The 14,709-nt window shown below is 45.1% G+C and overlaps 1 protein-coding gene across 5 annotated transcripts in view; it reads right to left on the bottom strand.

Moving 5' to 3' along the window:
* The window catches only part of SMARCA2 (SWI/SNF related, matrix associated, actin dependent regulator of chromatin, subfamily a, member 2), a 175,119-nt gene that overhangs the window by 139,023 nt on the left and 21,387 nt on the right, over nucleotides 1-14,709 (bottom strand). For all 5 annotated transcript variants that reach the window (XM_025423415.3, XM_049092459.1, XM_025423418.3 and 2 more), the window contains exons 4-5: nucleotides 11,538-11,924; nucleotides 4,020-4,275 (exon numbers count right to left, since the gene is read on the bottom strand). In XM_025423415.3, the coding sequence (XP_025279200.1) occupies nucleotides 4,020-4,275; nucleotides 11,538-11,924 (643 nt within the window). The remainder of the gene's footprint in view (nucleotides 1-4,019; nucleotides 4,276-11,537; nucleotides 11,925-14,709) is intronic.

Here is a 14,709-nt window from a genome sequence, read left to right as displayed (position 1 = left end):
GCCTATGTCTCTGCCTCTCTCTCTGTGTCTCTCATGAATAAATAAATAAAATCTTTATTAAAAAAACAGATTATGCTTGCTTCTGAATCAAGGTGAACTGTTGTGTTCATACTGAGTCCAGAACTGATACCCAAGGGGGCTGGCAAGATGCAAAGCTGCTCATATCAAATACATTCCTTGGAATGTATGTAATCCAAGTGCATCTTCCATGCAAACATTTGTGCAATTTGTTTATATGCTAATGTGACAACCTGCAGCCCTTCTGCCCTGATATCTAACTCGTAATGGAAGAATCAAAGTTAAGTATACTGACAGGGCAAGGAAAGTGTGCCAGAAAGACCAAAAAAAAAAAAAAAAAAGCACTGGAAATATCTCTCCAACACCTACTACAGAAAAATGCAGTAAGCTCCGTCATTAGGAGAAAGCTGGTCAGAAAGAAAGGATCCAATTTAAATGGGAACAAAATGTTTTAACTGCAGGGCTCGTACAGATCTGAGGCAAAGTGTTCACTGGCAGAAACTTATTTATGCTCTCACCAGATAAAGAAGGTCAATTTGTCAAAATTCTGATTTTATGATGAACAAGAGAAACAGCCAAAGTAGCTTAAAAGTTAAAAAGAAATCTGAGATCCTGACAACTTCCTTTCAATTTTCATAGATGAGGTAAGTGATATTACAACGGTCAAAGACATGAACATCTGTTAAAAGAGTTTCTGACAGATGATTTTTTTCTCCAAGTTTGTAAAATTATAAGAGGGTTTTTTTTTTTTAAGACCTTGTTCAAATACTCAGTCAGAAGATACACTGGATCTTTCGAGTTATCCATGCTAAAAGACTAGTAAGCCATTCTCTCCAAGGCCAAAAGGATGGGGTTCCTCTGCTGTCAAGAGCCTAAGGCACTCGATCCAACCCTTTTTTAAATATATATTTTATTTATTTATTCATGAGAGACACACAGAAAGAGGCAGAGACACAGAGGGAGAAGCAGGCTCCCCCTGGGGACTCAATCCCAGGACCCTGGACCATGACCTGAGCCAAAGGCAGATGCTCAACCCTTGAGCCACACACACAGGCGCCCCTCCATCTAACCCTTTCTAAAGGATAAATGTAACCAATCTGTGCAGCTCAACAATTTATTTCCATATAGAGTAGCCAGCCATCACTCTCTAACTAAGGAAGATAAAAGATGCCCTGCAATGCTGCCAGTGGAAACCCACGCTCCTTCTCCAGATGGCCACAGGCAAGTTCAGCCCAAATGCCCCAGCAGCTCTCCCGACCTAGAGTTGCTGGAGTGATGGTTTCGGAAGTCATGTGGCTTTCAGAAAGAGGAGACATGCATCAAACAATGATAATAATATGAAAAATAGCCATTACACCACATGGTGTAGGGCTTGTAATTTTAAAAGATACTGGCACATGCACAATTTTCTTATTGATATGGGATTGGAGGACCAAAGTGTTTCACACCCTGAAACAGGCTAAACAGTACTACTCAGGGCTGTATACTCTCAGAGGCCACCCATTACGAACACTTCTAGAGATGGTGCTAAAATGGGCTCATGCCATGAAAGGGCTGCAAATAAAATTCTGGTGAAAATGATAAAAGAAATGTAGGAGTCATTAAAATACACACACACACACACACACACACACACAGCACAGGCTGAGTAAGGAAAAAAAGTCCAGATGAGTCTCTAGGTATAGAGAGTGTCTACATTACGAATGTAGTTTGCGTGATGTAACAATGGTACTGGCAGTTTTGCACATTCAAGGAAGGGGAAAAATGTTAGCTCTTAGGAAGTCAGAGTTTTAGAGTAACTAAACGATACCCTTCTATCGTGTTTTCTCTCTTTTTTAAAAGGTACTTTTGGGGGCACCTGGATGGCTCAGCAGTTTAGCAGCTGATTCTTGATATTGGCTCAGGTCGTGGTCTCAGGGTCATGAATCAGGCCCCGCATCACACGCGGCTCTGTTTCTCATCTCCCTCAGCCCCTCCTTCTCTCTTTCTCTCTCTCTCTCTCTCTCTCTCTCTCTCTCTCAAATAAATAAATATTTAAAAAAATACTTTTGACTTTTTTTTTAAATTCAGTAGCAACATAAAGAAAGTACTTGGTATAAATAAAGTTCTTCTGCCCCAAATGAGAAAGTAGTAGGAATACGTGACTTCGTATCACACAGTGATCTGCCTATCAACGCTGCAATACCAACTGACTGATGCGTTATCTAGCTCTCTAGGGGGTACATAAAATTCAGGAAGCTGATATATAAAAGCTCTTCATTGAGGATCAGTAACAGTAATGAGAGTAAAGCTCTACTCTTCATCCAAAAAGCTACACACCTTTAATGCAGGTTGCTGTGATTTCTTGTAGAGTCACTCTCAAAGCTGGCAGCTTAGTACTTTAAGCTAATAACAAATAAGTCATGCGTTTTTCATTAAAGATTAAGGTAACATCTTTAAAGCGAGCCTACACATGGCCGAGTGGCTCAGTGGTTGAGCGTCTGGCTTCGGCTCAGGTCATGATCCCAGGGTCCTGGGATCGAGTCCCGCATCGGGCTCCCTGCAGGGAACCTGCTTCTCCCTCCACCCATTCCTCTGCCTCTCTCTCCATGTCTCTCATGAATGGATATATAAAATCTTAAAAAAAGAAACAAATAAAGGGAGCCTAGATGTTATTGACTAACATTCCCTATAATTTCTAAGCTTTAATATTCTTTTGAATAAAATAATAATTGGGAAATAATAATAGCTGATATGTACTGAAAGTCTTCGTATTATTTTATCTTCCTCCTGCAAGAGGTACTATCACACCCTCTCTTTTACCATATGAGGAGACTGAATCACAGAAAAGAAATGTATCTTGGGGGCACCTGGGTGGCTCAGTTGGTCAAGGGTCCAACTCTTGATTTCAGCTCAGCTCATGATCTCAGGGTGGTGAGAGCCCTGCATCAGGCTCCACACTCAGTCTGCTGGGGATTCTCTCTCCCTCTGCCCCTCCCCACAAACACACGCTCACTCTAAAGTAAATAAATAAGTAAAATCTTAAAAAACAAAACAAGCAAACAAAAAAACGAGGGAGATGTAACTTGACCCAGGTGACAGAGAATGCATTAGTGGCCAGCTCCAGAAACCACGACCTTAGTCCATACTTATAGTCTATTTTTGGTAAACATTAATCATTTACATGAAGGGTCTGCTAACTCTCGCCAGTCTGCAGCCTGTTTTTGTAAATAAAGTTTTATTGGGACACGGCCGGTCCACTGTTGTCTGTGGATGCTCTTGACATTATAAGGGCAGAGCTGAGGGACCTTTGCGATAGTCCCGCAAAGGGTAAAATGTTTACCACCTGGCCTTTTACAGAAAAAGGTTTGCCAACCACCGGAGTAGATGAATGTGCCAAATCAGGTGAAAATTAAGTTTCCGGAGTAAGAGTTTAAACACGGACCCCGTAAGAAGACACTTACATCATGCTTAACCCTCAGGTTGGACCAAGCGGTTGACTCACAAATTCATGAATTAAAAACAAAAAATATATTATCCTGAGCCACTAAGGCTGCTTTAGTATCAGGAGATGTGCCATTAACCTGAAGGTGTGGCCGCAACATCTGGCCAGCTCACAGTCATCGTTGGAGGATAAAACGACAAACCACAACAACACACTGTGGAGGCTAAGTGTGAGAGGGCCAATTTTTTGAAACCACAAGCCTGTGGGCTTGGCCTCTGACCGTGGTCTCCCTGGAGCCTAGCACACTGCCTGGCATGTCACAGCGGGTGATGACAGTTCCCTGACTCAGTGAATGAGGATCACGGTCCTGCCAACGCAGGGCCATCAGAGCCCCCCTCCCGCCACCCCAAGGGCAAACAAGCTCAGGGGCTAGGGTCCATCCGTCTGGTAGCATGAAGCAGGAGTTTGGGCCTGTGCCCTGTCCTGCAGGGAAGGGTGACCACCCCACTGGGGACCCCTGGCCCCCTCCCCTGGGCTCGGCGGCCGCTCCCACCCCCCGGGGCCCGAGGTGCGTTACCTGTACTCACGCTCCTGCAGGATCTCCACCGGGTCCAGGCCTTGCGGCTTCTGGATGGGGCTGATGCGGCTCTGCTTCTGCTGCAGCTGCAGGATGGGCGAGGGCTGCCCCGGGGCCGGCTGCGGCACGGACGGCCCGGGCACGGCGGCCGCGGGCGGCTGCGCGGCAGCAGGGGGCGCGGGCGAGGGCCGGCCGCTGGGCGCGGGCACCGGCAGCTTCTGCGGGGTGCTCGGGCCGCTCAGCTCCGGCCCCGGGCCTGCGGGACAAGAGCGACATGGGCAGCTGCGCGGGCCGGTGCCCCGCTGCCCTGCGGCCACCCGGCCCCGCCACGGGACAACGAAACCCCTCCCGAGAAGGGAGGAGGAGGGGAGGGCAGAGGGGAGGCAGGCGGAAGGCCTGGGGCGCGGGGAGGAGGAGGAGAGTAAAGCAGAACCTGGCATCCATCCCCACAGGGCATCGGCACTCACTGATCAACACCGGTGAGATCGTCCAAAAGAGACCCAAGTAGTAGTATCTCGATTAAAGGAATGGATGGCTAGCATTTAATGTAGCTCCGGGGGGGTGGGGTGGGGGGTGTTTGGTTGGTTGTTGGTTGGTTGGTTGTTTAAAGAACTGCAGGTGCATTCACGAGTTCAGAACAGTCAGATGCAATTTGGTTGGTCCTAAAAAATCACATTTTTGCAAACTGCACCGAGCAGGGCTTTAGGAGACCCTGGGCCTGTCCTAGCCCGGGCTTTCCAAATACAGCCAGCAGCATGGCCAGTCCTCCCACGTGAACTGAAAGGGGGCACGTATTTTCCCTTAATGACCTAGAAGGCACATTCAGGGCTTAATCAGTGTATCTCAGGAACCGAAGTTCTTTTTTTTTACTACATATTCGAAAATGTTTCTAAAAACATTCAGTGTAAGGGCTGGGGTGGGGTAGGGGGAATCCGCTCATTCCGCCTAATAAAAACTAGCAAATATGAAGATTCAAGAGAGCGGTTTTTCTCATGCTAACAGAATAAAGGGGTATGCAATCGTCGAGCTTATCAAAATGCACTTAATAAGTTAATTTAATGCAATTTTCCACATTAAACTTCAGGAGTTTAAATTGATTGCTAGGTATGGACCTAAAATAAAAAGTGTTCTGTCTCTCCTCAGAGTTACATTTTTACTTACTTCAAAATTATAAATAAGATTAGTGATGCAAAAAAAAAAAAAAAAAAGATTAGTGATGCTACCAGATGAATTAGTAAATGGAAAAAAAAAAAAATCTCCATAAGCTGTTAAAACCTCTGATAGGCATTCTCCCGAGCATTTTCTCTATCTTTTCTAAGAAAAGGTAAAACTATTAAACGGTAATAAAACAATAGTCTATATACTTCTGAGCGCCTTAATAATTAACCATACAAAGACATACATTATGAAAAATTAGACACATTTATTCAATTTCCAGCAAACACCGTTTAGAAATGGGCTTAAATGACAATGCAAGGAGAGTATAAGAAAACATTTTGACAGGAGGAACGTGAAGAATTAGGACAAACTGCTGAGGGAACTGTACACGAGTGTGTGTGTGTGTGTGCGTGCATGGTATTAGTGCTGTGCTTTTTTTTCACCTTCCTTGTGAAATTCTGTAAACTTTCCAAAACACATGCCACTACATAATCCTGAGGTGATCTGTAGCCCTGGGTCCATCAGGGGATGGAAAACTCTTGAGGGAAAAACTCATTTTTAAAAATTTTCTATTTTAGGCATTGTAGATACACTATTGTAATAAAGAGATTCTTCTCAGCTAAGTACTTGCTGATTTTTTTTCTGAATGAGAAGCCTTTTACATAATGCATTGCGTTTCATAATATCTTATATTTAGAGTTTCTTTCATCTGTATATAAGAAACCAATTCCTGACCATTAAAATCTCAGCGTCGGGATGAGTTACCGAGGGATATTTTAGAATATTTTCTCCCCAGAGGTCTTTAGAACAGGGTAGATTTTTCATTTGGGTTGTTTTGGGAGTGATCCAGCCAAAAGAGAAGAAACAGGGATTTCTGACAGGTTGATTCTCTGCGATTCTATTAATCTTAATAAGCTTGAGAAACTCGTAGAATTAAATATATTTAAAGACTTGGTATAAGCATACTAAATGATAAACCTAACACACCGAAGCCCTCTAATCTAAAAACAGCACCATCTTTAACAAAAAGAAAATTCAGGTCTTACTGATACGGGAATATCATAATAATTACTCTATATTCAGTTCTGCAAGTGTTTTTCTCCTTCCAAACTTTAAATAATTCATCAACAAAAGCCAGAACAGGGCACTGGTGTTACACATTCCTCCTGTTCCAGCAGCTTTCTTCTTTAGCCTTCTGGCCTGTAAATACCTATGCAGAAGCCTCTGATGATTCCTTGAGGTATATTCAAGTCACTATTTTTAAAGCCACATTTCATCAAAGGAAGGTATCCAGAGCATGTCTGATACCCCTGGTTCCACTTCTCGTCATTTTTAGCCTATGACTCAAAACTAGATCTAATACCCATACACATGGCTAGACTTCTTTAATCCATTAAATACAAAAACATTCTTATCCGGTTGATTGACCCTTAAAATTGAGAAGCAGAGACAGAGAGAGAGACCCAGACACAAACTTACATATTCAAATCGCCAATTTAAAAAGTATTGCAACTGGTTGTAAACGAAACAGGCACACGTAAAGCATCCTGTATCTTTCCAGAACTGGACAAGGTGCCGCCTCGGCTCTACCACTTGCTGGTTGTGTGAGCCTGAGCAAGTCCCTGAACCCCAGGTGGCTCTGTTTCCCCATCTGTAGAATGGGGATAATGACATAACCTCATAGGGTGGGAGTGAGGAATCAATGAGACCATGTCACCACACGCTCCCTCCTCCGCTCTTGTCATTTTTGCTACTAGCAAGGCCACAAACGTGAGAAGTCTAGTTGAATGACAGCTTTATAGAAAAACCCCATGGCAAAAGAAAGGCTTTTTATAGGAAGTTTGGTAGTGTATTAGCTGGCAACTTTGGGAGCACGCCCTTCTGCAGCAAACTTCAAAATGCATCTACAGTTCACGACAACTCAGCACAAATACTCAGATAAGTCAGCTTGCCATGTGCTTCCTGCTAATCTGCTATCAGAGCCACTTCCAAGCACATTCCTTTCCTAACTAAACACCGCAAGTTCATTTACTGCCTGGGTCTATTTTTTTCCTCCTTCCAACCGATTACATAAAAACTTCTATTTACAGAGGCCGGGAAGCGAGTGCAGCTTGCCGCAATCGGACATGCCCAGAATGTAACTACCTGTTCATCAGGTTTTTTGCTTGTCCCTCAGGTGGCTTACGGACTTAAGGTGCCTGGCTGGACTGGCTCTCTATCGACAGAAGTCATCTCTGCTACAGACACTCGTGGTCTGCTGAATGATAAGATTGCTCCTTGATATCTTCAAACGCAAGACAAATTACATTCCTTAGCTTATCTCCCAACCGCCCCCCACCACCCGCCAGCATAAACAATTTAGGCTTAATTGTCAGAGGTTCCAAATATGTCTGTTTTTCCCTCAGTCCTCACCTTGGAAATCAGGCCAGATGTATGCCCTGACAGCCCTGAGAGCGTCCCAGTGCAGCTAAGGTGGGGAGGGGGTCTTTCTCAGATGCATCCCTAAGGCCTGATTTTAAGAAACAGGGAAACGAACTTATTAAAATATCTGAGTCTCGTGTGTACAGCATTTCTGCGCATTCAGAGCTCACACTGGCTTCCCAGCACAGCATACTAGGATACTTATTCAATAGTCTGTGCCTTACATGAGGATTTCAGTGGTTTCCACGGGTTTGAAAAAAAACCAAATGCAATGAAGTGTATTTAAACTGAACATACCTAGATATTTTAGATACCTGAAAAGAGTGGGAGGGGGGCAGAGCAGGAGAGAGACAAGCACTAAAAAAAAAAAAAAAAAAAAAAAAAAAAAAAAGGGGGCAGCAACAAAACTTTTACTTTCTACCATAAGGTCCTTCCCTCCTTCCCTACCACATACACACACACACACACACACACACACACACACAAACCAAAAACCCCAAACTTTTACACTTCCTATTTTTCATTTTGCTCTAGTCTCTATAAAAGAAAAAAATATGAATCAAAATGAAAAGGAAGAGGATGGGTTAGATTTGCATGGAGCCATTGGAGGCAAGGATTGAAGAATGACTTGTTCAGTGTGCAACTCCTGCAGGTAACCTACCATGCTCTCGGGGTGTCACTTAGAGTGAGTTACAAGTCTGGGGTAGGTTGGAGGCAGACCACCCCAGCCAAAGAGATTCTCTTCACACATGAATAAACACTACAAAGCGGGACCAAAAGAAAAATGGAATTGGAGCTACCTGCAGATAAGTGGACATACTTAGACTTACTTTTTGCTGAAATTTTAGTAGAGGTATTTATACATAATACTTTTTTTTTCTTATTAAGGAGAGATGGAGATACGTAATAATAATTTTTAAAAAATTAACTCTAAATATATAAAATATTCTTTGCCTTATTTTGACTTGCCCTAAACACTAACCCCGCCCCGCCCCCCAAAAAAACGTCTTTATTAAGTGAAGTTTGTCATCTCCCTCTGAAGGCTGAGGTTTGGGGACAAATGATGTGACACTCTCAGGTGTAACCTCCTTCCCAGCAGCAGGAATGGGTTGCTCTGTTGGCAGGAGGTAGCTCCTCCCAACTGTATCCACGGCCTCCACTCTGGAATAAAACACGATCTGCCCAAATATTTTCATTTCTAAGGAAGTGTGACTGCTGGAAATACAGAAGACATGGGTGGTGAGGAACAAAACGGTTTCCTCCTGATGACAGGGGCCTGGTGAGGGAAGGGGGAGCCTCAGAGATGGGCAACGTCATGGAGCCCTGTCTTCTGGAAGTGGTCCAGAAAACGCACTGGGGATTGTGTTTAGTGGGACGTGAAGTGGCTGTTATGTACAAGCGTGCAGACAACCGAAACCTCGTCCCCTGGGTTTTCACGAGTTCATTCGGTCTCCTTAATTGAATTTGGGTGAAAAGTTTCTGAAATGAATCATTCGGCTTCCTGCCTTCTTAAAGGATGCTTTGGGATCTTTTCCTACAGAGCGTAGGTTACTTTGAAAAGCACCAATGTTTGGGGCGCCTGAGTGGCTCAGTTAGTCAAGCATCTGCCTTTAGCTCTGGTCAGGATCCCAGGGTCCAGGGATCAAGTCCTGCATCATGCTCTGCTCAGCAGGGAGCCTGCTTCTCCCTCTGCCTCTGCCTGTCTTGCTCTCTCTTGCTCTCTCTCTCTCAAACAAATAAATAAAAAATTTTTAAAAAGGAACTATCAATGCTCACAAAGGTCTGTGCTGACACCCCGGGACATACTTTGATATACAGTGAAGTACACCTATGTGGCAGGGTCCCACACCACTAGCTCTTGGGAGGTACAGGTTTTGCTTTCTCCTTCTCAAACTACCAACTAGCTGGTTGTTGCCATTCGGCCTCTACTGGAAACTACATGATGTAGGGTATCAAGATTACGAATTTCATTGACACTGTGCCTCAAGAACATATAAAAAGGTTCTCGGTAAGGACATGGGCTCTGGGGTCAGACTGCTAGCATGTGGGTCCTGACTCTCCATATTCTAGGATGTGTCCCACATGCAATGTACTCATTGCTGAGCATGACGCACTGAGGCATGCCCGCCAGGAGGTGCTCAATAAGTGTAGGTTATACAACCAGAGACAAGCATGTATTTTTTTTCTTTCATCTGGCTGCCTTCCCAAGAGCTGGAGTTACGCTGTTTTAATACCTCTAAGCAGGGGCACCTGGGTGGCTCATTGGTTGAGTGTCTGCCTTTGGCTTAGGGCGTGATCCCCGGATCCTGAGATTGAGTCCTGCATCGGGTTCCCGCAGAGAGCCTGTTTTCTCCCTCTGCCTCTGTGTCTGCTCTCTCTCTGTGTCTCTCATGAAAAAATAAATAAAACCTTAAAAATAAAAACCCTCTCAGCACATCAACTGTTCAAACTACCATCTTCTGCATGGTTTTTCTCTATAACTGTTTTGGTTCCTGATGCCCAGTCCCATACGACCCTCCACCTACCAAAGCGCCATGGTCGCTACACAAAGACCGGGGCTGACACGATCCCTTCTTGCTCTTTAAAAACCCATTCCTAAGGCTACATCTGGAATTAACAAGGTGCATTAATCTTGCAGGTAGGGCGACTGACCCTTGGAGCCTCTCTGACCAGTGGAGAAACATTTACAAACTCAGAAGGCAGGTTCTAATAAAAATAATAATAATAACCTGAACTCCTCCCTACTGCCAAAGTCCCGAAACCGAAAAAAAGTACCAATTTCCCAAACTAATTGGTGGCCATAATTGGCATGTCGTGGCCTGCCCCAAGGAGCGGGGGTATGTGCTGAGAGTGTTGTCAATGTCGAGGAAGACCCCGGAATTCAAAACTCCCTGGGATTCAGTGCTCTTGTTACAACAGAACCATCACCTCTTTGCTTCTCTAGTGGTTAACAAAAACCCTGCCAGAGAAAACAACCTTCATGGAAGATCATCACAGAGCCCCCTGGCACCTGGGAATTCCAGGGGTGGGATCAAGCCAGACCACCAGAAGGCCAGACAAAGGACCAGCTCATCTCCACCTGTTACATAATATCATAAGCTTCAGATCTGATGCCAGGGTGCACATGAGAAATGGGCTGTGTGGATTCTGTTACTCGATTACAAATATTGATGCCTCTATCATGCAGCATCTCTTACAATGATAATAATACTGATAATTTAAAAACAAAAACAATCCCCCCTGGAAAATCTGCTTTCTAGTCTCATGCTAGAAAAGGCGCTGCGTTCCTCAGAGAAACCAGTGAGCCCCTTGCATCTGCATGGCGAGGATGCCGTACCAGACCCCGTCTCCTTTCCCGGCTGCCAGGAAGGTGGAGTCGCCGCAGAAGCTCAGAGGCAGCATGAGCTCTTGGGGGGGGGGGGGCTCCTCACTCATGACCTCTCTGACCTCGATTTCTATTTCCCTTTGTTCCTGATTCCCTACTTGATAATTATTTTACTGCAGGAATGCTTCTTGGAACTCTCCCTCTAAACGCTTTCCACCACACAAAGGGGTGGAAATAAATAAATCAACAATCCTAAGGTGGCTCGGGGACAGCTGATTCTAGGGGCGCATGTGGGCGAGTGGAAGGCGCTGGCGGCGGGGTTCTCCACCTGGGGCGCATGGATGGGCCCCCAACAAACCCTGAGCCTCTTGAAAGAGAATGCAGAATCGTGGGGCAGGGGGGCAGGGGGAAGCTGCTTCCTAGGAAGGCCCCCCCGGCCCAGGAGCCCAGGGATGCCGGCCAACTAAGCAGAGCAAGACAAGGGAAGCCAACGAGGTACAACAAAGGCTAAGTCAGCCCTGGGCGTAGAGCAACCCAGCGCTTCTGCGCCCTTAGCAGTCCTTCTTAGCCGAGTTGGACCATCGCATTATTCATTTGGTTGCACATGAACCTACCAGATGGTCTGTTGTAGTTAACAAGGGCCTGCTGCTGGGGCTGCTGGGCCTGTGGCTGGGGCTGCGGGGGCTGCTGATGCTGTGGCTGTTGCTGCTGCATGCCGGGCAACGTCCTCTTCCCCTGGACTGCGAGCTGCAGTGTTTCGGGGAGGGGCTGGCCCCGGGCCAGCATTTTGTAAGCGAGAATCTGCGCTCGCAGCTGATGCAGCTGGACAGGGCTGAAAGGCGAGGGACCTCTGTTGGGCTGGCTCATCGCCTGCGGATCGCCCGAGATGAGGGGCCCCGGCTGGCTCGGCGGCATCTGGGGTGGGGTCGGGCCGCCTCCCGACATAGGGCTGGAGACGTGCTCTGGGGCTCCCAGCGGAGACGGGTGTGGCGACATGTAACCTAGAATAAAACAGGAAAGGAGATCACACCGCTGCCCCCAGTGACCCTGAAAGCCCGGCACTCCAGGCTATTTTGATGATTTTCTACGACGGCGCTGCCTGCTAGAAATGTAAAGTATATATCATCATTTAATAATTATATAACTAGGTGTAATTATCGAGTTCCTACGTGCCAAATACACATAATGAAAATTTTCTAGTAGTCACATTAAGAAGTGAAAGAAACGAAGCCAATTTTAATAGTGTGTTTCACTGAAATCAACATACCCCAAATATTATCATTTCAAAAAATGAAAATTATTAAAGAGCAATTTTACCTTCTTTTTTTTTCTTTCATACTCAGTTACAGCACATCTCAAATAGGTCAGGCCACATTTCAAGCGATATGATCAATGGCCACATGTGTCCTAGAAGGTAAACTGTTAGTGGCTGTTGAACACCTAGAGCAAAGGCACCAGGTGACAGGATTATATGTTACAAGTAGCTCCGAGCTCCAGAACGAAACCTGGAGGTGTGTGCTATATCGCAAGGGGGAATGAGCAGTCTCTCATGGGGACAGCAAATTATTATTTGGTTTATTATTTTGAACAATTATGGAGGGCCTCCACTGTAATAGGCACTACCCAAGGTGCATAGTTGAGTTCTCCCTCGAAACAGAGCCTGATTGAAGGATTGAGTGCAGGGGATTTATCTGGAAGGTGGGGGCCCGATGGCAGGGGTCTAGTAAGGTGATACAAGAAAAAGACAGCAGGTGCCCCAGTGGGTGCCTGCCAACTAATGCTATGCAGAACCCCTGGGGTATGAGGTCAGTAACTTGCCTCCAAATTATCCAGGGAACAAGGTAGGAAGGTCCAGGAGGTGGGAAAGGGGAGGGGGGAGCTGGGGTATTAACACTGTTAGGATCACCAGTCACTACTTAGGTCTCTGGTTATGACTCTGGGCATCATCAGTCCCCAGGGACTCTTCCAGGTGCAGGTAAGAGGGGCTGACATCCACTGGAGAAAGACGGAGGTCTGGCCAAGTGGACATCAGGCTGTTGGGAGCACAGACACGGTGAAGACCATTAAAGGGATGTGAGCAGAGCACACCTTACTTCCTCAATCCTTGCAACAGCACCAGAAGTTAAGTGTTGTCACTCATTGTTTTAAAATTGTCACACAATTGGGTCTTGGCAGCTTTAAGGTTCAAACCCAAGTCCGTCTGACTCCGATGTGTCTATGTTCTTTCTGAGATCTAATATTTGCTTGGTTTTATAAAAATAAGCTAGAGACTTGAAAGTCTCAATAATCTTCTAGAACCATTTACAATATAACAAAAACATAAGAATAATCTTTGGGTTTTAAGAGACCTATGTGGGGAATTTAAGAATCCATTCCTTGGGAAAGAATAGTAAAAAAAAAGAAAAATACATGGAGTATTTCAAGGAATTCATTTCAGGAGATGAACTATATATCCTGGCCAAAAAATTCCTAGAAAAATATATGACTGAGCATTGTTTCAGGGAGAGCCAAGGTGCAGGAGGGAACAAAGTGGCCTCCTGCAATCCTAAAAGTTGCCCTGAGTTCAAACCAAGTACTAATTAATCAAGTCACAGGTGTCCTAAGACACAATAGAAAATATCAGATTCAAGGTCTTTGCCCTTTAACAAACATACATGAGTCACAATTATTGTAAAGGTCATCACACAGGTGTTTATTAGACATCTGCTGTGTGTTTGAACCCATGTTGGGTCTGAGCTGAAAGAGCTCTGTGCATCTCTGTGGGATGAAGGTCCAAGAATATCAGACCGACACTGACTGGGGACTCACCACCAGCATTCAAAAGACTAGAGAAAAGAGGCTGTAATGGGGGTGCCTGGGTGGCTCGGTCAGATGGGTGTCTACCTTCGGTTCTCGTCACCATACCAGAGTCCTCCCCACTCAGCAGGGAGCCTGCTTCTCCCTCTGCCGCTCATCTGGCTCATCCCTCTGCTCGGTCTCCCTTGCTCTCTCTCTCTCTCTCTCAAATAAATAATAAAATCTTTTTAAAAAGAAAGGCTATAATTACTTTGATCTCAAATTGCCATTTGGAAAGGGAAACAAATTTATTCAGATGCTCTAAGACAAGGGTCGGTTCTGTGCTATCAGCTGGTGAGAAGCAGAGCTCCATTCAGAAGAAACCTGCCCCGAACAGAACTGGAAGATCTACTAACAATCATTTCCCAAATCCCTACTTCGTAACAGGGGGCAAACCACTCAGCCATCAGGGTTCTAGTCAGTCATAGATGTTGGCCAAGAAAATGACCCCGAAAGCAGCCTGCAAGACCGGCAGAAATTTAAAGTCCAGTATGTTGTTACCTGTAACAGAAAATATTTAGAAAGGATCCACAACATGCATATAACTTTGTCATTAACGCTCTTCCTTCTTAATGAGGCTTACATTCCCACCTCCTGCCAAAAATCTCCTACTGGCATTTTCATAGTAGAAGGTGTTGAAATGGGTCACGCGTCTCCTGCCTTCTGGTCTCTCCTATTTCCAAGGTTATCAGTTATAGCTTACCCAAGATAAATTGTTGGATGGTTAATACAATGGCCCCAAGCATCAGACAATCCAGTCTAAACTCAACTGTTTACTAAGTGGCTCTTTTAAACTATGAAGTATGGGCAAATGAAGCTTGGAAGGTGAGACAGTTTTATCAGCCACAATGATTACGTTTATCTCAAATTCGCTAAGGAAGAAGCTGAGAGTGGAATAGAAATCATTTTCTGGAATTAATCCATGCAACAAAATTTTACCTCCAACGTGAC

The sequence above is a fragment of the Canis lupus genome, chromosome 1, assembly GCF_003254725.2.
Source record: "Canis lupus dingo isolate Sandy chromosome 1, ASM325472v2, whole genome shotgun sequence".
Lineage (NCBI taxonomy): Eukaryota > Metazoa > Chordata > Mammalia > Carnivora > Canidae > Canis > Canis lupus.
This window is presented reverse-complemented; position numbering and strand designations above follow the sequence as displayed.